Source organism: Bos taurus, chromosome 25 (assembly GCF_002263795.3).
Source record: "Bos taurus isolate L1 Dominette 01449 registration number 42190680 breed Hereford chromosome 25, ARS-UCD2.0, whole genome shotgun sequence".
Taxonomy (NCBI): Eukaryota; Metazoa; Chordata; class Mammalia; order Artiodactyla; family Bovidae; genus Bos; species Bos taurus.
The window spans coordinates 39,093,048-39,115,181 of NC_037352.1; the positions used below are offsets into that span (position 1 = coordinate 39,093,048).

The 22,134-nt window shown below is 53.3% G+C and overlaps 2 protein-coding genes across 3 annotated transcripts in view; both read left to right on the forward strand.

Annotated features, from left to right (window-relative positions):
* The window catches only part of MMD2 (monocyte to macrophage differentiation associated 2), a 66,045-nt gene that overhangs the window by 27,447 nt on the left and 16,464 nt on the right, over positions 1–22,134 (forward strand). For both annotated transcript variants that reach the window (XM_024984920.2, NM_001075870.2), the window contains exons 2-5: positions 10,306–10,387; positions 12,365–12,525; positions 16,109–16,183; positions 21,213–21,314. In XM_024984920.2, the coding sequence (XP_024840688.1) occupies positions 10,306–10,387; positions 12,365–12,525; positions 16,109–16,183; positions 21,213–21,314 (420 nt within the window). The remainder of the gene's footprint in view (positions 1–10,305; positions 10,388–12,364; positions 12,526–16,108; positions 16,184–21,212; positions 21,315–22,134) is intronic.
* Positions 1–22,134, forward strand: part of RADIL (Rap associating with DIL domain) — a 123,785-nt gene that overhangs the window by 27,442 nt on the left and 74,209 nt on the right. The window contains exons 2-5 of the mRNA XM_024984723.2: positions 10,306–10,387; positions 12,365–12,525; positions 16,109–16,183; positions 21,213–21,314. Of these exons, the coding sequence (XP_024840491.1) occupies positions 10,306–10,387; positions 12,365–12,525; positions 16,109–16,183; positions 21,213–21,314 (420 nt within the window). The remainder of the gene's footprint in view (positions 1–10,305; positions 10,388–12,364; positions 12,526–16,108; positions 16,184–21,212; positions 21,315–22,134) is intronic.

The following is a 22,134-nucleotide window of genomic DNA, read 5'->3' on the forward strand; positions in this document are numbered from 1 at the left end:
ATTCAATCCGGGGCCAGAGACGGATCGCTCGGAGCTTTTGTGTAATAAAGTTTTATTAAAGTATAAAGGAGATAGAGAAAGCTTCTGACATAGGCATCAGAAGGGGGCAGAAAGAGTACCCCCTTGCTAGTGTTAACAATGAGATTATATAATCCAAACAATGTCTGGAGGTTGTAAAGACCTCCTCCGACCTACTCCATAATTTACATTTTAAGATAACACTGCCCTCAGGCAAGACACATCCTTGTAAAGACCAGGTATACTCCCATAATTAACATTTTAAAATAACAGAAGGTTGAATCCAAAGACTGTCTTTAATCCAGAGACTGTCCTCAGGCAGTATACATTATTGTTATATAATCCTAAGGAATGTGGAGAAAGAAAAGTTTGTCCTTTCTTCCTCCTTGAGAATTCCAGACCCTTCTCTCCTTGGGGACCCCTAGACTCCCTATCAACCTGCCTAGGAAATGACTCTCTCACAGTGACAGATTTTATTTTCTAGGGCTCCTAAATCACTGTGGATGGTGACTGCAGCCATGAAATTAAAAGACACTTGCTCCTTGGAAGGAAAGCTATGATAAATCCAGACAGCATATTAAAAACAGAAACATCATTTTGCTGATAGAAGTCCATATAGGCAAAGCTATGTTTTTTTTCAGTAGTCATGTATGGATGTGGGAATTGGACCATATAGAAGGCTGAGCACCAGAGAACTGATGATTTTGAACTGTGGTGCTGGAGAAGACTCTTGAGAGTCCCTCCGATTGCAAGGAGATCAAACCAGTCGATCCTAAAGGAAATCAACCTTAAATATTCATTGGAAGGACTGACGCTGAGGCTGAAGCTCCGATACTTTGGCCACCTGATGCAAAGAACTGACTCATTGGAAAAGACCCTGGTGCTGGGAAAGATTGAAGGCAAAAGGCAAAGGGCATGGCAGCAGATGAGATGGTTAGGTAACATCACTGATTCAATGGACATGAATCTGAGCGAACTCCAGAAAACAGTGAAGAACAGGGCAGCCTGGCATGCTACAGTCCATGCAGTCGCAAAGAGTCAGACACGACTTAGCAACTGAATAACAGCAACTACTGGAAATTGTGCGCCTTTCCTTAGGGCTGGAAGACTGAGCACACCCGTGGGACCAGCACCTGGATCAGATCCCTTAATGATTCCAAGGGTAGCCACTGTCCTGGTTTTTATCTTCAAAGACTACTGTTGCCGGTTCTCGAAGTTTATGTAAGAGAGCCCGTCCTGTTTGGTGCCATGATTGTGATGCGCCCGCGTCTCTGAGTGCAAGGTATTCTCTGACTGGTTCTCTCTGCAGTCTAGTTCTGTTTGGGACCCTCTGCCTTCTATTTCCAAGGGACTCTGGATGGGCAGTTGGATGGTTTCCAGAACTCTCTTTGGGACCAGCCTCTCTCCTCTTCCAACTCTAATGCTGTAGGTTGGAGAACATAGAGTTTCAATATTGATTTCAGACATAGACTTCCATATTTAAAATATTTTATTAGATTTTAACAAAACTTTTTTTTAGCGAATGAACATTGTAGCCGGTCAAGCAGCCCAGAAATAGAAAAGAAGCAGTATTTCCCCTCTTCTCCCCAGACTCTCACTGGGGTTTCCTTTCTTACCTCCTGCTTTTCTAAACCAGCAAATTGTCTCCCACCCCTGGAATCGTGTGGCCTTTGGGCAGCCAAGGTCCTGGCTGGATTAACCCATGTCTCTGGAATCCATCTAACCCGAAAGCTCTGAAGGTTTTTTAAAAGACAGTGACTGTCCTGACTGGTTACGTTGAGTCTGAACAACGTAGTAAATGCTCAAAGATGATTGGTTATTTGGTTGCTTGCGAGCATCACCTGTTGCATTCAGGCTCTGCATTGGGTCCAAGTAGGTGAAGAGGAATCAGGGCCAGTCCCCTGGTTTGCAGTCTTGGGGCCGAGGCAGACCCAGAAGCACCCAAATATGGATCATCTGTGCTACAATAGGGGTCACACAGGCTGCTGTGGGAGTCCTGAGGAAAGAGCCACCTTCTTCCTGGGAAAGCTCCAGGAAGACTAGAGGGGGAAGGAGATTCCAAACAGGCAACCTAAGCAGTGGCCTTGAGGTGAGAGGGGGCAGTTTACAATCCAATCTGGATGGGGTTGTGATAGTAGTGCTCAAGCAAGACTTTTTCAGGAGAAGGGCCTTTTGCCCTGGGTTCTGAGGGCTGAATAGGAGTTCACCAGCTAGAAAAGAGGGAAAGGGACTTTTAAGCAGAAGGAACAATGTGTGCAAGGCCAAGAGGCGTGATGACTGTGGACTATGGAGAGAGCTGTCCTGGGGTGAGGAGACATTACAGGGAGTGAGTCAGGGATAGAAAACAAGGGAAGCAGATGCCCTGGAACACAGGGTCTTCTAACCCATGCAGGAGCTGCCTGGTGATTTCTGTTCTTGGCCTTGGCACAGGTGTTTATGCTCTGGGTCCTCCAGGGCTTTACCCTGGCCAGTGGGGCCTGGGAGGGAGTCTTGGTGAGGCCAGTCCAGCATGGGAGGGATTGACACAGCCAGAGTTTAGGAGGCCTGGGGGTCATGGATGACTTGTGTCCAGGGCTGCTCTGACCCCTGGCCAGTGAGGTGGGGCTTTCAGGAGCTAGGAAAGGGCTCTGTTCCTCCTCTCCCTTCACCTCTGGCTCCACAGCCAGTCTTCCATCCAGGAGGGGGTGACCAGACGCTTCCTCCTACAGTGTGAAAGACTGATGGCAGAAACTCTCCCATCAGGACCATGGACAGGGCTGAAAGGGTGGTGAGCGGATTGTCTAAACCTGTCTGGGTTGCAGTCAGCCGCACCACTTCTGAGTTGTGCCTCAGAATCCCTGTATAAAATGACAAGCATCACCTCGGCCCTGCTCAGTTTACAGCGTGCTTGTGAGGCTGGGAGAGGGGGAGGGAGCGGAAGCTTTGCGGGGAACTCTTAACACCAGCGACGGCTGCCTCTCGCCTGCCCGTGGCAGACATTGCTAATTCATCACTTAGGTTCGTTCTCAGAATTCTTTCAGCACAGCGCTCCAGGCAGGCTCTTATGGGTTGATCAGAACTGGCGTGTGAGCTGAAGTCCATGTGCTGCCTCTGCTGGGCCTGGTGTTCATTCTGTGGCGCTGGGGTCAGGGGCCATCGCCGCGGTGTGGCACCTGGCACCGTCCAGGTGGGGCCCCTCACCCCCTGCCTGCTGGCCTCTTCCTCCAGCCCGCTGCTCCTCAGCCTTGCCCCTGCACTGGAATCGCATGGGAAGTTTAAAAAACTTTTCCCCCCACCCCACTGATTCTGTTTTGTCAGGGACTTTTCAGATCTCCCCGGTGATTGTTAAGGGCAGCAATGCTAGCCCTGGCCCCTTCGTCCAACCTGCTAGGTGACGGATGATGACGCTCTTGTCCTGGGTGGTGTCGGATTCCGGGGAGGGGAGCGGTGATGGCTCAGCGGAGATTCAGCTCATGTCACCTCCATGCTGGCGTGTTAACAGAGGGTCTTTGTCCATGCAAAGCTTCTTCTTTCCTTACTTAGACACGTTAGAGCACCTCTTCCAGAGCTGATGGAGGAGGCAGAGAGGGGTCCGTGTGCATACGTGCCTCCTGTGCGCGGGTCACTTCACACACTGCGTCTCGCTACTGTCCTGTAGCCCAGGTCTTGAGGTTGGACAATCCCAGGCTGAAATCCTGGCTCCATCCTTTCCTAGCTGTCTTGAATCACTTCAGTTCAGTTCAGTCACTCAGTCGTGTCTGACTGTTTGTGATCCCATGGACTGCAGCACGCCAGGCTTCCCTGTCCATCACCAACTCTCGGAGCTTGCTCAAACTCATGTCTATCGAGTCGGTGATGCCATCCAACCATCTCATTCTCTGTTGTCCCCTTCTCCTCCCACCTTCAATCTTTCTCAGCGTCAGGGTCTTTCCCAGTGAGTCAGTTCTCTGCATCAGGTGGCCAGAGTACTGCATCAGAAAGGTGATTTGATTTTCTGGACCTCAAAACCCCTTTGAATTTCTGTTTTCTCAGCTGTAAAGTGGGTTCAGTAATACCATGGAGGATTTATAGTAAGAGAAGCATCAGTATCAGTCATGGGTCAATGTGTACTGAGTGCTGTGCACAGATTAACCCATTCCATCCCTTTGGGATCCCCAGGGTGGGTGCTGATAACACCCCCATTGCTCAGATGAGAAAGGTGAGGCCCAGAGGGCTTTAGTAACTTGTCCACGGACGCGTGGGCTGATAAGGGATGGGGCTGGGGTTGAAGGAGTAGGGACTGGAAGGGTTTTGAAGTTCATGGAAGTAAAAGGCAAGAAGGGACTTTTTAAAGAAATGTATTTACTTATTTGCTGTGCTGGGTCTTAGTCGCATCATGTGAGATCTTTCATCGTGGGGCATGGACTCTGTAGCTGGGGCTCTCAGGCTTAGTTGCTCCGAAGCGTGTGGGATCTTAGTTCCTCAACCAGGGATTGAACCTGCGTCCCATGCATTGCAGGGCAGATTCTTAATCACTGGACCGCCAGGGAAGTCCCCTGAGAAGGGACTTTTAAAGGTAATTCCGGTGCGAACCCGGCAAGAAAAGAGAGTGGTAGAGAAAGCCTCCATCTTCTGGGAGAATTCATGACAGTCGTGACTCGGATGTTGGCAGAAATTCGCGCCCTCACTTTTTCCACCTGAGCAATGGGGATGTCATCAGCACCCTCCCCGCTCCCGGGGGATTCTGAGGCCAGTGTGGCGTGGTCTCAGGTGGGGTGAGGGGCATGTTGCTGGATAATGGACAGAAGGTCCTCATTATAAAGCAGCTGAGACCTTTGTCCGACTTGTCTTGTGTTTGTGTTCTGGGTAGGGCGGGACTCGTACGTGGTCCCCGAGCCCAGTGTTGATGGAGTGGCTCGGTCCTCCCAGCTGCTTACAGTGAGATACGGGAGGAGAGAAATGAATCGAAGAAGCAAAAAGCAGCCGGGACGTAGACATTTGGAGAGTTCTCCGCCTGTCCATACGTTAGTTAAATAGCGGGCACATGTTTAGAAGGGAACGCTGGGGATGTGGCCCGTGGACCATTCGTGAGGGGGTTAGTGTCAATGGGGACCGTGGGCCCGTCTGCCTCTGCCCTGAAGCCAGGGACAGAGTCCTCCCAGCCGGGGCGAAGGCATGGAGGAGGGCTGCACGCGGGCACTGTTGCTTGGGAAGAGGGAAGAGCCACGAGTGGAGGCGGTTCAGAGATCTTGGGGCGGGACTGGCTGCTCCTGTTTCCAAGGGTGGGGACGTCTCAGGGGTGGGGTGACCTGCTGAGCTGTGGGGGTGATGCTGTCACCCTGGGCCCCTGGAGGGCAGAGCATGGGACCAGAGAAGACATTGAGCCTGACGGTCTCAAGGAGCTTGCCTTGCTCCCCTTTGGACTTGCTTGGGCCCCGTCACCCCTTCTTCCTTCTTTTTTACTAACTCTTAACAGATCCCTTGCTTTCATTTATTTAGTCTTGGCTGCGCTGAGTCTTCATTGTTGCTCGAGGGCTTTCTCTAGTTGCAGTGCTCGGGCTTCTCATTATGGGGGCTTCTCCTGGAGAATCCCGTGGACAGGGGAGTCTGGTGGGCTGCTGTCCATGGGATCGCACAGAGTCGGACACGACTGAAGCAACTTAGCATGCATGCATTGGAGAAGGAAATGGCAACCCACTCCAGTATTCTTGCCTGGAAAATCCCAGGGACAGAGGAGCCTGGTGGGCTGCCATCTATGGGGTCGCACAGAGTCGGACATGACTGATGCGACTTAGCAGCAGCAGCAGCTCTTGTTGCAGAGCTTGGAATCCCTTCCTTCTTTTTGGTATCTTTTTTTTTTTTTTTAATGGGAGTGTCTGTCCCGCGCCTATCCCACCATTGTGTTTGGTTTCCCAGACTCACAGCTGGAGAGGAATTTTGCCTTGGAATGAATTGTACTTCCGTGTCTCACCCATGTCTGCCTTAGATGTTCCGTTCCACTTGACTTGCTCACTCTCTCAGTCGTGTCTGACTCTTTGCTACCCCGTGGACTGTAGCCCGCCAGGCTCCTCTGTCCATGGGATTCTCCAGGCAAGAATACTGGAGCAGGTTGCATTTCTTCCTCCATGGGATCTTCCCCATGCAGGGGACGGACGCAGGGATTGAACTCGCCTCTCCTGCATTGCAGGCGTTTTCTCTACCACTGAGCCGTCGGGGAAGCCCTTGGATGACGTTTCGATGAGACTTTGAATTTTGGGCTTTAGAGGTAATGCTGGGTTGAGTTGATACTTTTGGGGTTGTTGGGATGGAACGAATGTATTGTACATTCAAGAAGAACGTACGTTTGAGGGGCCTGCGGTGGTGTGCTATGGACACATGAGGAAGTTGTGTGGCAGCCCAGAGATGCTAAGATGTTTCCCGTGTCACACGGCAGCGAAGTGACCATGCAGGGACTTTCCACCCAGCTGTGTGTCTGGCTCCAAAGCCCTGCCCCCACCAGCTCAGGGTGGGAGTTGACCTTCTGTCCTGGTCTCCTGGCAGCTCAGTTTGGGAGCCCTCCACAAGGAGGTAGGCTCCCTACTCCCATGAAATGCTGCGGCCACGTGGTCATCTAAGTGGCCGGGCTGGCCCCAGAACGCGGACTCTGTTCTCCAGAAAGGAGGCAGAAGGTCCATTTCCCTCCTTTATTTGAACCAGCAACAACTAGCTAGAAATGCTGACTCTGAAATTTCCTACAGTCTTGAAGGCTGCCAGCTCTGTTCCAGAGCATTCTAAATTTTCTCTCTGCATTTCAGCTGTTAAAAACGACTCCCTCGTCCCCGTACTGGGGAAACAGACAAGCTATGGCATGTCCACATGAAGGACTAGTTCTCAGCAATGAAAAGGAAGGAACCATTGACCCAGGCAACAGCGTGGATGAAGCCAACCTGCTTTAAGCTGAGTGAAGAAAGCCAAACTCAAAAGACTGTGCCGGGGACAGAGGAAGAGAGGCTGGAAGGGGGTGGCCGAGAATAGTAGTGTTAGAGGGTCCATTTGCTCTTCATAGGAAACAGCTTTGTCTTAGATACAGTTTAAGCAGAAAAGAAGTAAATCCCTGTTTGGCATTCCAAGCACAGTTTCTTTTCATCTAAGAATACACTTGACTTTAGGCAATCAATTCTTTTTAGACAGTAAAATAAATACATAAATAAATGTCTGCAGGCCTTCTGTACGATCCCATGTATGAGGCTCTGGAAATGGGAAAGCTACAAGGGGTCAGAGAGCAGAGCAGCGGCTACAGGGCTGCAGAAAGGGACGGGGCAGCGGGAGGCAGGAGGGCGTTCGGGGTGGGTGATGGACCTTTTCTTTCTCTTGGTTTCTCTTGGTTATGGCGGTGGTTATACAGCTCTCTCCATTTACCTAAACTTATATAAAGACGTGCTGCGAAAAGGGGAAATTTTACTGAACCTAAATGGAAAGGAAAATTAAAAAGAAACAGTGAGTGCATTGTCCTCTTCAAAGTGCCTGCCTGGAGGTTTATGAAGGAAGAAAAAAGAACGCCACAAGGAGTTAAAGAAACCATTTCTTGCAGGCTGTGGGAACTCTGTGTCTTGGGTCTTTGCCCCTGGCCCCTCTCCACTCTCCCGACCGCATTCAATAGTGGCAGCCCCGGGTGAAAGACAAGGAAAGTTTTGTGGAGCCCAGAAATAAATAAATAAACTACCCCATCCTGGTCGCCCTGGCAACCGTGACATCACCCTCGGACCAAGTGGCTGGCACCGCGGGGGGCTCGGTGTTTGTTAAAGGGGCAGGGGAGAGGGCAGTCCCGGCTACAGGTAGGGGAGACTTGGTTTCCCGCTCAGGAGAAAGGTGTCAGCTCTCCCCTTCACAGCTCGCCTCGGAGTCCCGGCCCCCAGCCCAATCAGAGCGGGGCGTAGACTAGCACCGCCTCTCTGGGGGGCTCTGGGGCAGAGTCTGCCAAAGGGAACACCGTGTGTCCCTGGGTTCGTGTCTCTGGGAACGGATGGACACACACTTTGTGGCTTAATTGTTATATTATTTTTTTTGCCACGTTGCGCTACATACGTGATCTTAGTTCCCCAACCAGGCATCGAACCTGTGCCTCCTGCAGTGGAAGCAGAGTCTTAACCAGTGGACCGCCAGGGAAGTCCCCACAGTTAGTGGCTTAAAGCAACGGGAATCGGGCCCTGGTTTGGCTCCCTCTGGAGGCTTGCGGATGCACCTGCTCCAGGCCTCCTTCCCAGCTGCTACCGGCTGCCTGCGCCTTCAGTGTGACGCTGCCCCAGGCCTGTCTCCGCCCTGTCTGCTCTCTGTGGCTCTCCTCTGCTTACAAGGACACCTGTCATGTTGGATGAGGGGCTCACCCCCCTCAGTGTGACCTCATCTCAGCTGATTACATCTGCAGCTCTTTACAAATAAGTCAGATTCCGAGGTCCTGGGGGGTCAGGACTTTAGCACAGGAATTTTGGGAGGACTCAATTCAGCTGTTATAAAGCTCTTTTTTGTTGTTTTTTTTTTTTTTGCTTTAGTGGTGTAGATCCAGCATACGGGAGGTACTCAGCAAATGCTAAGTGGACCCACGCAGCATGCATTGGAAGCGCAGTCTTAACCGCTGGCCCGCAGGGCAGTGTCCCGCACCTAGCGTGGACACAGCGCACAGTGGTGCTTTATAAATGCTCTGTGCACCTTTCTGCACTGAGCCCTTTGTTCTGAACCATATCCTCGTTTCTCATGTTGGTGGCTCTTTCTAGTAATAATCGGGTTCCTGGGGTGGGGGGTTGTTTTCAGTGTTTAAGTGGAGTTTAACCCCGCTGGTGGATGATTCTTGGCAGAGTCCAGGGTGAACCGCCCACTTGCCCGACTCTGAGCCGGTGAGGTCCTGCCTGCAGCTCTCATCCCCCAGCCCCCAGCCCCCTGCCAGCCTGGCCTGGAGACGCCTGCAGGGAGTCCTGTCGGTCAGGTGCACCGTCCTGTCCACCTGGGTGATGTCGCTTCCTGACTCTGCCCTGGGGCGTCCCCTCTGAAAAGCAGGGGTCGTGATGGCTCTGTGGGCCGGTGGAGCTCCTGTGAGGAGGAGAGAGACTGGGGCAGACAGAGGCGGGGCTGGGGCTTGGAAGATTCTCTAAAGACACCAGAACATCAGGAATGTTTCTTGTTGGAACTTCTGGGAGACCTGGGTTCTATCCCTGGGTTAGGAAGATCCCCTGGAGAAGGGAATACTATCCACTCCAGTATTCTGGCCTGGAGAATTCCACAGACTGTGTAGTCCGTGGGGTAGCAAAGAGTCGGACAGGACTGAGTGACTTTCACTTTCACTTTTCCTGGTGGTGCGATGATTAGGACTCTGCACAGTCGCTGCAGGGGCCACGGGTTCGATCCCTGCTTGGGGTAGTAAGATCCCGCATGTGGCCAAAAAAAGTTTTTTAAAAAGGAATGTTTACTGTTAAGATGAAGTCACCTGGCCATTCCACCTGTGGATCAATGCCCAGCAGAAATGAGTGCGTATGTTCCCTACCATGAACGCTCACAGCAGAGTTACCATAACAACCTCAAGTTGGAACGTCCACCTCCAGTAGATGGGATAAATGAATTGTGGTTTGCTCACCTGGCAAAATAGTCTATTGCTATGAAAGCAACCAGTTATTGCATCTGACAAAAGTCTCGCTGAGCGCAAGGAGCCAGACCCAGAGGGAGTGTGCTGTGTGATCCCACAGATGGGAAGATCAAGAACCGGCGAGACTAGTCTACAGTGGCAGTGTATGTGTGTCGGGGGCGGGTTCCTTGAGGGGTGGTGCCCTGGGGAAGGGGCGTGAAGGCACTTTCTAGGGCCTGGGAAAGGACCTCTGGGTGCTCTGGGTGGTGGTCACGTGGGTGTGTGTCTGTGTAAAATCCATGGAACTGCACCCTGGGGAGCTATAGACCGTGTATCTGTGACACATAAAGAAAATTAAAAATAGGAAATGAAAGAGCATGCTACGCCCCAGGATTTATTTATTTATTAATATTTTAGCCATACTTCATGACTTGCAGGATCTTAGTTCCCTGACCATGGATTGAACCTGGGCTGTCGGCAGTGAGAGCAGAGTCCTAATCACTGGACTGTCAGGGAATTCCCTGCAACCTGATATTTAGCAAATGTGACTTTGGGGATTTGGCTCAAAATGCTGGATAGTCCAAAAAAGGTGTAATAGAGAGAGTGAGGGGAGGGGAGGGGAGGGGAGCCAAGGCGGGCCCTCCCCACCAGCAGAGCCGGGGGCCCCGGGGCTCTGTGACCAGGGCTGCTGCCAGCTGCCTCCACCCAGCTGCCGGGGATTGTGTGTCTCCCCCCAGGTTCATGAACCACCGGGTTCCTGCCCACAAGAGGTACCAGCCCACGGAGTATGAGCATGCTGCCAACTGTGCCACCCACGCTGTGAGTCTCGGGGGGCTGAGCGGCACAGGAGGGGCCGGGAGGCAGCCTGTTGCCCTTGGGGTCAGTGTTCTCATCCCACGGTGGTGACCCGAGGGGCCTGCCCCTCAGGGGGATCCCGAGGGAAGGTCATGTGGGTAAAGGACTGTGGCTCTGAGCACGCCTCTCTTTGGCCTTAAGAACCTTCAGTGGCTCCCTAGTACCTGGTACACCGTCCGGGCTCGGTAGAAGCTCCCAGATACAGGTCTTAGCCTGAACGTCGCCCCACCTCCCCGTGCCGTGATCTTGCCCCCAGGCGCCAGCACCCTGAATTTCACCCACTGTTTCCAAACTAGAAGGCACGACCCAGTGTCTTTGCACATGCTGTTCCCGGGGCCTGGAATACTTGCCATCTCCCCAACGAAATCCTGCTCTGGGCAGCGGTCCTTACGCCTTTGGGCCCCTTTGAGGATCTTACGAAGATCCGGACCTACGCTGTCCAGCTTCATAGCCACTGGCCTCGTGCAGCTGAAATACGGCACGTCTGAACTGAGGTGTGCTGTGAGTGCAGACTACATGGCAGCTTTTTAAGATGCAGCGTGAAAAAAAGAATGCAAGATATCTTAGTTCTTTTTATATTAATGACGTGTTGAAAGGATACTTTGGATATATCGGACTAAGCAAAATATATTAATAAAGTCAAATATATTAAAAATTAATATATTAACAATATATTGAAATGTTATATTTAAATATAATTTACATAAATTATTTATTAATAAAATATATCAATATATTAATAAAGCAAATATATTAATAAATGTATTTTCTCATTTTTAAAATGTGGCTACTGGAAAATCTAAAATTACCTGTGCTGGGACTTCCCTGGTGGTCTGGTGGCTAAGACTGTGTGCTCCCAGCGCAGGGGGCCCCGGGTTCGATCCCTGGTCAGGGAACAAGGTCCCACGTGCCCCCACTAAGAGTTTGCACACTGCAGCTAAAGATCCTGCACGCAGCAATGAGGATTGAAGATACCGAGTGCCGTGACTAAGACTTGGCACAGCCACATAAATAAGTTAAAAAATAATTAAAAATAAAATTTGCTGTGCCACCTGCATTGTATTAAGTAGTTTTGTCGGCTGGAGCTGCTGTAGAGTGTGTCTCCAAAATAAGTGCTCCTAACACACAGAATCAGACAAACTCTTTTGGAGACTCTGTACTCCCCACCCCCTGCCCAGTGCTTTGGAGAACTCTGAGATTTCTCAGAGAAACCAACGGATAAACCAAGATTTGAAGAGTAAGTTTTCCAGGTAGACATTGTGGGGAGGGACGTCTTCGGAGAGAACCCCGTGGGCATCAATGTGGCAGTGTGAAGCATCATGGCCAGTCTAGGGTGCTTGAAGCCGGGTTAGCAGCGGACATGCAGGATGGGGGCAGCGGCCAGAGACGCGTCCTGAAGACAGGAGATCTTGGCTTCCTGTTTTACCGCTACATTGTCTAGAGCTATGCTGTCCAGTATGGTTGCCACTGTCCTGGTGTGGCTGTTGGATTCAAAGTTGAAGCCAGTTAAGATGACAGAAAATGAAAACGGCAAGTCCTTAGTGGTACAAGCCACATTTCCTGTGCTTGGTAGCTGTGTGGGCTTGGAGGCTTCCATCCTGGACGGTGCAGGTCTAGACCCTTCCCTCTGTCACGGGAGTTCTGTGGGGCAGCGCAGGTCTGGAACCTTCCCTCCATCACAGGGAGTTCCGTCGGGCAGCGCAGGTCTGGAACCTTCCCTCCACCACGGGAGTTCTGTGAGGCAGCACAGGTCTAGAACGTTTCCACCACTGTAGGGAGTTCCGTCGGGCAGCGCAGGTCTGGAACCTTCCCTCCACCACGGGGAGTTGTCGGGCAGTGCAGGTCTGGAGAAGACGCGTGGGGGTCTCCCTGGGGCTCTGCACTTGCCTGGCCCCCGCTCCAGAGGCCGGCCTTGCAGCACCACCCCCTCCCTGCCTCCAGCTCTGGATCATCCCCAGCATCCTCGGCAGCTCCAACCTCTACTTCCTGTCGGACGACGACTGGGAGGCCATCTCCGCCTGGATCTACGGCCTCGGGCTCTGCGGGCTCTTCGTGGTGTCCACCGTGTTCCACACCATCTCCTGGAAGAAGAGCCACCTCAGGTGCCTGCTGCCCAGCCCACTGGTGGGGGCATGCGCGCGGCGGGGTCACCAGGGCTGGGGCCCACGGCGGGCCGAGGTGGGGCAAGATGCCTCGGGCTGTGCTTGGCTGGGCAGAGAGGGGCCCAGGATGGAAGGCCTTGTGCCACGTTTACTTCAGGCCGGCGGGGTTGAGTCCCCCCGGGGGACCCCCTCACCCTCAGAAGACTCGTTTGCTGCCCTCTGAGCAGCCGAAAGAGCAAGCCCCTCACTCCCAGGTCGTTATGAGGGACCCTTAACTGTCACAGTAACTGCCTGTTTCTGGGCACCCCTAGGTTCCAGGCACTCTGCAGCTGTCACTTTGGATCTCTCCAAAAATTCTGCAGTGTAGGCATTAGCATCCTGGATTTTAATTTTGATTTGTTTTGTGGTAAATAAGCACGGTGTAAAATTCACCATCTTGACGGTTTCCAAGTGTACCTCCAGTGGCATTAAGCACATTAACGCTGTTGTACAACCATCACCACCATCCATCTGCTGAATATTTTCATCTTCCCAAACCGAGGCCCTGTCTCCATTAAACACTAACACCCCATCTCCTCCCGGCCCCCGGCACCGCCCTTCTACTTTCTGTCTCTATGAGTTGTCTGCTCTGTGCACCCCGTGTAAGTGGGGTCATATACTGCTTACCCTTTTGTGAGCACAGAGTCCTCAGAGCTCACCCTCGCCACAGCAGGTGTCAGAATCGCCTTCCTTCTCAAGGCTGAAGCATGTCTCACTCTGCGGTTGGACCGCACTTTGTTGATCCATTCAGCTGTTACGGACACTTGGGGGTGCTTCTGCCCTTTGTCACCGGCTTCTCTGAGACATCCCGGGGCTCATCCACGTGGCAGCTTACAGAATCCTGGTTTTTGTGGATGGCGACTCTGAATGTGGAAGGTGACGGGACATGCTTAAGGTTACCTCGCTGGTCGTGGCCAAGCCAGAACTGATTGCAGGACTCCAGGGCCCCCACAGAGTAAGGGGACTCTCTGGTCCGTTGCAGCAGCTGCAGTGATCACTGGTCCCCATGTCCCCATGCCCCTCCTGCCCCCCAGAAGCCCTGCGACTCTGCTGTATCCCACCAGTCCTGTCCCCATTGTTTCCGTGGGTCCTGGTGGACCCCACTGTATGAGAGTCCTGTGGGTGCTGTAACAAATTCCCACACACGGAGCATCCTGAAACAACAGGAGCTTAGCCGCTCACTTCTAGGAGGCCAGAGTCTGAGATCAGCAAGTCAGTGGGGCCACGTCTCCAGGGGAGGACCCTGTGTTTCCTCCTCCAGCTTCTGGAGGCTCCCCGGTTCCCCGGCTTGTGGCAGCGTCACGCCAGTCTCTGCCTGTCTCCATAGGCCTCCTTCTGTGCCTCTGTGTGTCCCAGGCCTCCTCTCCTTTTCCTTCTAAAGACACCCGTCCCTGGGTGGGGGCCCACTTGTCAGCGGTGGGACCGTGCTGCCCTTCAGTGTGACGTGGTGGATGAAGTCGTGGCCCTGCCCCCCTAGGTGGGGTTAAAGAGGTCATGCTTAAGAGCTTTGCACGGTGCTCTGATTACAGAATGTGCTCTGTGCATGTCAGCTGTTGTTACTCCCTGTATTTCTAGGGAGACATGCAGTTAGCCCAGCATCAGATAGAAACGCTGGCCACGTTTAATGAGGGCCGCAGTGGCCAGACTGAATCACAGTTTGTATTCGTTACCTACTGGGACCTCTCCGGAGAAGGCAGTGGCACCCCACTCCAGTACTCTTGCCTGGAAAATCCCATAGATGGAGGAGCCTGGTAGGCTGCAGTCCATGGGGTTGCTACGAGTCAGACATGACTAAGCGACTTCACTTTCATTTTTCACTTTCATGCACTGGAGAAGGAAATGGCAACCCACTCCAGTGTTCTTGCCTGGAGAATCCCAGGGACGGGGGAGCCTGGTAGGCTGCCGTCTATGAGGTCGCACAGAGTCGGACACGACTGAAGCGACTTAGTAGCAGCAGGGACCTCTCCACGGCCCCGTGGCTTGTTCCCCTCCGTAGTTAATGCTCCAAGAGAACAAGGGGGAGGTGGTCAGCCTCAGAAACCACACTCCGACGCGTGTGCGACCTCGAGTCGGCTCCACGCGTTTGCTGTGCTCGTTGTGGGAAGGGCCGCACGAGGGTGTGAAGGTGTGGGGACCAGGAGGCGGGGCTCCTTGGGGACCGTTTTGGAGGCTGCAGCACGCTGGCCAGACGTGTTAAGGAGTGTAGTCTGCTCTTGAAGGTGAGGCCATAATGGAAACAGGTGACGTTTATGAGCACTTCCTGTTTTTCGTGGTGCTGAATCCTGACCCTCTTCACCCTCACCCCGTGGTAGGATGCCAGTACTCCTCCCTGTTTCACAGATGAGGGAGCTGAGACCAGGGAGGGCAAGTTCTTGCTCAGGGTCATCGTTCCTCCGTGGTAGGGTTGGGATCCGAACCCCGGCCTTCTGGCTCCAGAACTTGGACCTGAACCGGAATACCAGAACCTAGAGGGTCTTCAGGGGTACCTAGGTTTGCTGGATGAATGAAAAGAGACTGAAGTAAAATTAATACATGTTTAATTTTCCATGTTTTCTTCTGCTTGCTGTGCTTCTATTGAGTATGTATTTTTTAGTTCACTTTTATTTTTTCTAACTGAAGCGTAGTTGGCTTACAATCTTGTGTAGTTTCAGATGTACGGCAAAGTGATTCAGTTACACACATACACACACACAGAGACATATACTTTTTCAGATTCTTTTCCCATCTAGGTTATTAAAAATATTGAGTATAGTTGAATTTTTTTCACTGTTTAATTGAAGTACAGTTGATGTACCACATAAGTTACAGGCGTACAATTAGTGACTCACAATTTTTTAAAGATTATATTCCATTTATAGTAACTGCAAAACACTGGCTATATTCCCCGTATTGTATGATACGTCCTTGTAGCTTATTTTATTGTGTTTTATTACTCAATGTTTAGTTATTTAGCCGCATCTCAAGGCATGCGGGATCTTAGTTCCCTGACCAGGGATTGAACCCAGGCCACCGCGGTGAAAGCACCCAGTCCTACCCACTGGACCACCGGGGAACGCCACTTGTAGCTTGTTTTAAACCTAACAGTTTGTATCTCTTCATCGCCTTCCCTGTCTTGCCCCCTCCCCTTCCCTCTCCCCACTGGTGACCGCTCGTTTCTTCTCTGTATCTGAGTCTGTATTTTGCAGACTGTGATTCTCTCTGTGTATTGTGAGTCTGTGTTTTTTTAAGCTACTGAATTTTTTATCATTTGAAATCTTTCGAAAAGCCCAGAATGTAAAACAGAATGCAGAGTTGCTTTGGTTAGAGAAGTAGGATGTCAGGGGGAGGAGGGTCCTTGACGGGAGCCCCGAGGTTTCTCCATTCAGCCCCTGGGCTGACAGGGAGCCCGGCTGGAAAAGCACTGCCTTGGTCACTCACAGATGGGGGGACACTGAGGCCCGAGGGGTCGTGGCTGGATGGAGGCTCATCAGCCCTGTGCCCAGGCCCCCGTCCCCAAAGCCCATTTGTCCAGGTTGGGCCCTGTAACCCGCCTTCTCTGCTGCAGGACGGTAGAGCATTGTCTGCACATGTCGGACCGCATGGTCATCTATTTCTTCATAGCGGCCTCCTACGCGCCCTGGTGAGTGTCGCTGCGGGTCCCCGAGCGAGGTGGGGGCTGGGGCTGGCTTCCTCCCCTTCCCTTCTTCGAATTTCCCTGCATGTTTGGCTGGGTGATCTGTGACCTCAGCACAAGAATGTAGGTAAAAGGACACCCTCCACGCATTCTCCTTCCTAGAAGCAATGACTTAGCGCCAGCTTCCTGTGTATCCTTCCAGGGTGATTTTGTGTAGAAAAGAGCAAATGTGTATGTATGTGTATATGTATAGACACATTTGCATACATGCATATGCATATATGCAAATACACACATTCGCACTTACGCTTTCCTAAAGCCTTTTTTTTTTTCTAAAGCCTTTATTGATCTTGTTACAGTATTGCTTCTGTTTTACCTTTTGTTTTTTTGGCCACGAGGCATGTGGGATCCTAGCTTTAAGACCTGGGATCCAACCGACACCCCCTGCATTGGAAGGTGACATCTTAACCAGCGGACCGCCAGGGAAGTCCCTATATTGCTGCGTTCATGCTCAGTTGCTCAGCTGTGTCCGACTGTTTGTGACCCCTGCCAGGGGTCACAGACTGCAGCCTGCCAGGCTCCGCTGTCCATGGGGATTCTCCAGGCAAGATACTGGAGCGGGTAGCCATGCCCTCCTCCAGGGGATCTTCCCCACCCAGGGATGGAGCCCAGGTCTCCCACGTTGGGGGTGGATTCTTTACTGTCTGAGCCACCTTTCCTACTTGAGTAGAAAAGGAAGGATAGTGTACAGACGCTGAAGTCAGCCTTCATTCTCTTAGTCATGTTCTTGGGGACCTCTTTTCATATTAGTACCTTGAAGATGTCTCCATTCCGTTTTTACAGCAGCATAACATTCCCTGGCCGCCCCTATTTATGAGTGTTTACGACGTCAGGCCTCCCCTTCCTTTGCTGTAACGCACAGGCCTGCAGTGAGGGTCCTTGCTGACGGATCATGCATCGCCTTGTGCCTGGTTCGGTTGCTGGAAACAGGTGAAACTGCTGAGCCAACCTGTTTTGAGCTACAGAAGCCCCAGGTTCTTAAGCCGAGCCTGATCTTTGTGGGGTAAACGCCAAACTTGGAGGCTCGGTGGCAGGAGTGGGCCTTAGTTCTTTGGCTAACTGTTGCCGAGGCACCTTGCACAGATTGTACTGGTTTAAACCCCCCAGCAGGGACCTCCCTGGTGGTCTAGGTGGTTGAGAAACCGCTTGCCAGTGCAGGGGATGTGGGTTCAATCCCTGGTCCGGGAAGATCTCATATTTTGCAGTGTGGCTGTGCTCATGCACCACAGCTGCTGAACCCGCTCTCTGGAGCCCAGGAGCCACAACTACAGAAGCCGGCCCGCCCTGGAGCCTGTGCGCGTTGGCCTCCAAGGCGTGGGAGCCACAGAAAGGTTTGTCCCAGTCTTGCCCAGGGAATTCCAATCTTTGGCTATTGTAAATGGAGTGTTCTTTTTCATTATGTCAGCTAATAAGTGGGTTTAGTTGGTGCACACGAAGGTGACTGCCTTTGGAACACGTTTTGTTGAGATGTGCCTGGGGGGTCCACACAGGGACTTCCCACATCCCGCAGCTGGCCCCCTGGGTGGAGAAGCCGCACGTCCAGCCCCTCCCCAGTCCGCGGCTCCCGTGGGCGGCTGTCTTGAGGCAGCTTTGCCCGATGTCTTCTTTCACGTGAATGGAATCATCATTCTTTCGGGTCTCACTTTTGGGCAGCATTGTGTGGTGAGGGTCACGGAGTCACGGCTGCAGGAGTCGCAGTCCCGTCTCCTTGCTGGACAGCGTTCTGGATGAATGAACCCTAGGCATCCATCTCCTGTGAGGCACTTTGCAAGGTTTCCAAGTTTGGGGAGATTATGGCTCCACGGTGGGTCCTCTGGTCGTTCTTGTGTGGGTGTGGCAGTGAACTGAGGGGTGGGTGGGGCTTGAAGCAGGATATTCACTTGGTTTTATTTTTATTTTTTTCTGTGGACCATTTTAAAAGTCTTTATTGAATTTGTTACAACATTGCTTCTGTTTCACCTTTTGTTTTTTTGGCTGTGAGTCATTTGGTTTCTCAGCTCCCTGATCAGGGATTGAATCTGCTCCCTCCTACATCAGAAGGCAAAGTCTTAACCACTGGACCATCAGGGAAGTCGTTGGTTTTATCTTTTGGACCGAAGGATGATGCCTTGGGAGTGAGGAGGTGCAAGGAGGCTGATGCAAGGAGCTGGGAGAGAGATGGTTGTGGCTGGGGCCCTGGCACTGGCCTTGGAGTTGAGAGGATGGATGGATGGATGGAAGATGAATTTACAGGAAACGAAGTGGAAACTGTGAGTGACTGAAGGTGGGGAGGAATACCAGGGTTTCTGGCTTCCTCCAGGAAATCGGCCCTCACTGCTGTCAGCCTGGGGACGTAATCAGAGGCAGCCTGTGACCAGCTGAGCTTTGTGGGAGGAGGGGACGTGTAAACCAGGATGCTTCTGGTCGTCAGGTGCCCGGTGGGCTGGTGTACGGAGACCCTGAAAAGAACGGTCAGTCCCGGGTGAGGGGCTGCTGTTCGAGTGGGTAGGTGGGGGCCCCTGGAGATGCAGAGAGCAGGGTAGAGAAGCCAGAAACGATGGGAGGGTGCCTTCCGCTGGCCCCAGGTCACCCACAGGCACCACCTGCAGTTCTCAGGAGTCGGGTGATCTCTAGTTTCTTTTTTGGATGTTGCCAATTAGAGTAAAGCTAGGTTTTGTGCTCAGCTGCAGTAACTATCCTTGACTTGGATTTCTGGAGCCGCCCTCTGAATGCCCCCCTGCCTTGGCTGATTCAGCGCCTGGGTTTCTGTTCTTTATCCCTGATGCTGACGGTCTGGGCACTGGCTCTGTGCCTGTCGAGTGCTGGTGTCTGAGGATGTGGCTGTGAACAGAGACACAGGCTCTGTCCTTATGGGACTTAGTGTCTCCCAGAGGATGTGGACTTTGTCCCAACACCGACACAGAGACTGAACCACCACTGTGGTCCAAGCTGCAAAGGAGGGACGCAGGGGCCGAGAAGGGGAGAAGTGCCCGGGTTTGCGAGCTGTGTCGGGGGGGAAGGGTCGGCAGAACTTGGCCGTTGACTGGATGTGGGTTGAGAGAGGATCAGAGGTGATGACAGTGTTCTACCTGGACACCCGGGTGCATGGGGAAGGGAGACAGGAGACAAGGGTTTGTGGAGTGATTTGTGGGTATTTTTCTTCGCGGTGCTCTGGTTGAAGGGGTGGAGGTGTGAATGACTCTGGGTCCCCCCATCCCTGCCTCAATCTGAAAAAACTCTGTGATTTTAGTTTTTATTTTCATTCTTTAAAAGTTCCTATTTATTTACTTTTGGCCGTGCTGGGTCTTGGTTGCTGTGCAGGTTTTCTCTGGTTGCGGCGAGCGGGGCTCCTTCTCGCGGCGGCTCCTCTTGTGGAGCACGGGCTCGAGGGTGCTCAGGCTTCAGCGGGCGCGGCTCCCGGGCTCTCGAGCGCAGGCTCAGTGGTTGCGGCACACGGGCTTAGTTGCTCCGAGACACGTGCTATCTTCCCAGACCAGGGATTGAACCCGCGTCTTCTGCGCTGGCAGGCAGCATCTTTACCGCTGAGCCACCAGGGAAGTCCCTTTATTTTCACTTTTGATAGATTAAGCTTAAATATAAGATTCCAGCATATCACCTTTACTTAAAGAAAGGGTCTGAAAGGTGGTTGCAAGGTTCCGGTGTTGCTGAAAGAGAACAGTCGTGGCATCAGACCGCACGAGGCCCTGGTCCTGATCAGCCTTTCCGGAGCCACGGGTCCTGGGATAACTCCCGAGTCTGTCCCAGCCTCAGTCTCCTGGCCTTTAAAAGGGAGGCAGCAATAGTACCCCCTCCCCCAGCTGTCGTGAAGAGGGATGACGGTGACCCGCACACAGACGCCATTCATGCGATTAACCAGGCAGGGAGGACCGTGTCACGAATGATCAGGAAAACTGGCTGGGTCAGGGTGACACAGAACTTTCCCTTCCCCAGTGCTTCAGAAAACCGTTAATAATCGAGTCATAAATATTGAGGAGGACAAAAGAAAAGTCACCGTCTTCTGGAACCAGAGCCCCTTCTGCAGGAATCTGGCGTGTTTTTGTGCAGTAAGGTTGTACAGACAGCGGCATAGGCTGGAGGCTGGAATGCATGCTGGAGAGAGGGTGCAGGACCAGCCCCCTGGCCTGGGGCACAGGCCTGCATTGTCCGGGGCCCCTGGCTCCGCAGCCATTTCCCAGGCCAGGGGTCCCCAACCTCCGAGCTCTAATGCCTGATGACCTGAGGCGGAGCTGATGTAAAAATAATAATAATAAATAAAGTGTATAATGAAGTTAATGTGCTTGAATCATCACGAAACCATCCCCTCCCCAGTCCATGGAAAAATTGTCTTCCACGAAACCTGTCCCTGGTCCCTCAAAGGTGGGGGACCGCTGACCTAAGCCAACAGCTGGAGCCAAAGGCTGGGTCCTGCAGGCACCTGGCCCAGGAGACACCACCTGGCTCGAGCAGCGGAGAGAAAAACCCACTTTTCTGGGAGCCTGGGGAGAGAGTCTCACGAGTGGGGAAGGAAGGAAGGAGTTCCTCCTGCAAAGTCCCCTCTACTGCTGAGCCCCACGCTGTGCTGGCTGCGGAGGGAGGAGTTCACAAGGCCCAGCTCAGCTGTCACCCAGCAGGCAGGACTTCCCTGGTGGTCCGGTGGGTAGGAGTCCGCCTGCCAGTGCAGGGGACATGGTCGATCCCTGCTCTGGGAAGATACCGCTTGCTGTGGGGCAACTAAGCCCGGGCGCCAGGAAACGCCCACTGGTTTGAGATGCCCTTTTCCTTCATGCTGGGACATCCTCAGTTTTGCTGACTTGGCTCGAATAATTGCATACAGTTTTGGTTTCTCTTTCTGTCTCTCCACCTGTCCTCCGTGAGAGGCCACATCCCAGACGTGGAGCCACAGGGGACAGGGCTGGCCGTGGAAGGCGAGGTCCCAGGCCCGCCCCCACCCCCTCAGGCCCCTCAGGCCCCTGTGCCCTCCCGTCCTGCCTCCCAGGCTGAACCTCCGCGAGCTGGGCCCCTGGGCCTCCCACATGCGATGGCTGGTCTGGATCATGGCCTCGGTCGGCACAGTCTATGTCTTCTTCTTTCATGAGCGGTAAGCTGGGGCTGGGGGAGAGGGGGCGGGGTCTCAGGGGGCGGGGCGGGGCGAGGGGGCGGGGTCTCGGGGGCGGGGTGGGGGCAGGGTCTCAGGGGGCGGGGTGGGGCGAGGGGGCGGGGTCTCGGGCGGGGTGGGGAGAGGGGGTGGGGTCTCAGGGGCGGGGTCTCAGGGGGTGGGGTGGGGAGAGGGGGCGGGGTCTCAGGGCGGGGTGGGGGCGGGGTCTCAGGGGGCGGGGTGGGGAGAAGGGATGGGGTCTCAGGGGCGGGGTGGGGAGGGGGCAGGGTCTCAGGGGATGGGGTCTCAGGGGGCGGGGTGGTGAGGGGATGGAGTCTCAGGGGTGGGTGGGGAGAGGAGGCGGGGTCTCAGGGGGCGGGGTGCCTCCATCAGGGCCTCCTCCCTGCTCCTGCCAGGACGAGACCTCAGCATGTCCCCCGAAGCGTGTGGGCACAGCCGTGCCTGGCACCCCTGTGTCCAGGCCCATTGGCAATCACCACGTGCACAGTCCATAGGGTCAATGTGAGGAGTTAAAAAAAAAAAGGTCATTGTTGGTGCTTCGACCCGGTGAATGGGGTCTTCTTTAAGCTGGGTCAGCAGGTGAGAAGGAGAGGGTCTCAGGGCCACCCACCCGCTTCCATCCTGCTGAGAGACAGCAGGGAAGTGAGGACGAGGGGGAAGGAAACAGAGCTGGAGAAGTCAGAGGCAGCCACAGACCCTGGACTGTCCGAGGATAGCGGACGGGTATCAGTTGGTGCCGCCACTAGGATGGATGGAGAGCGATTGCTCGAGCCTTGTGGTGAAAGGTGCTGGGATGGAACAG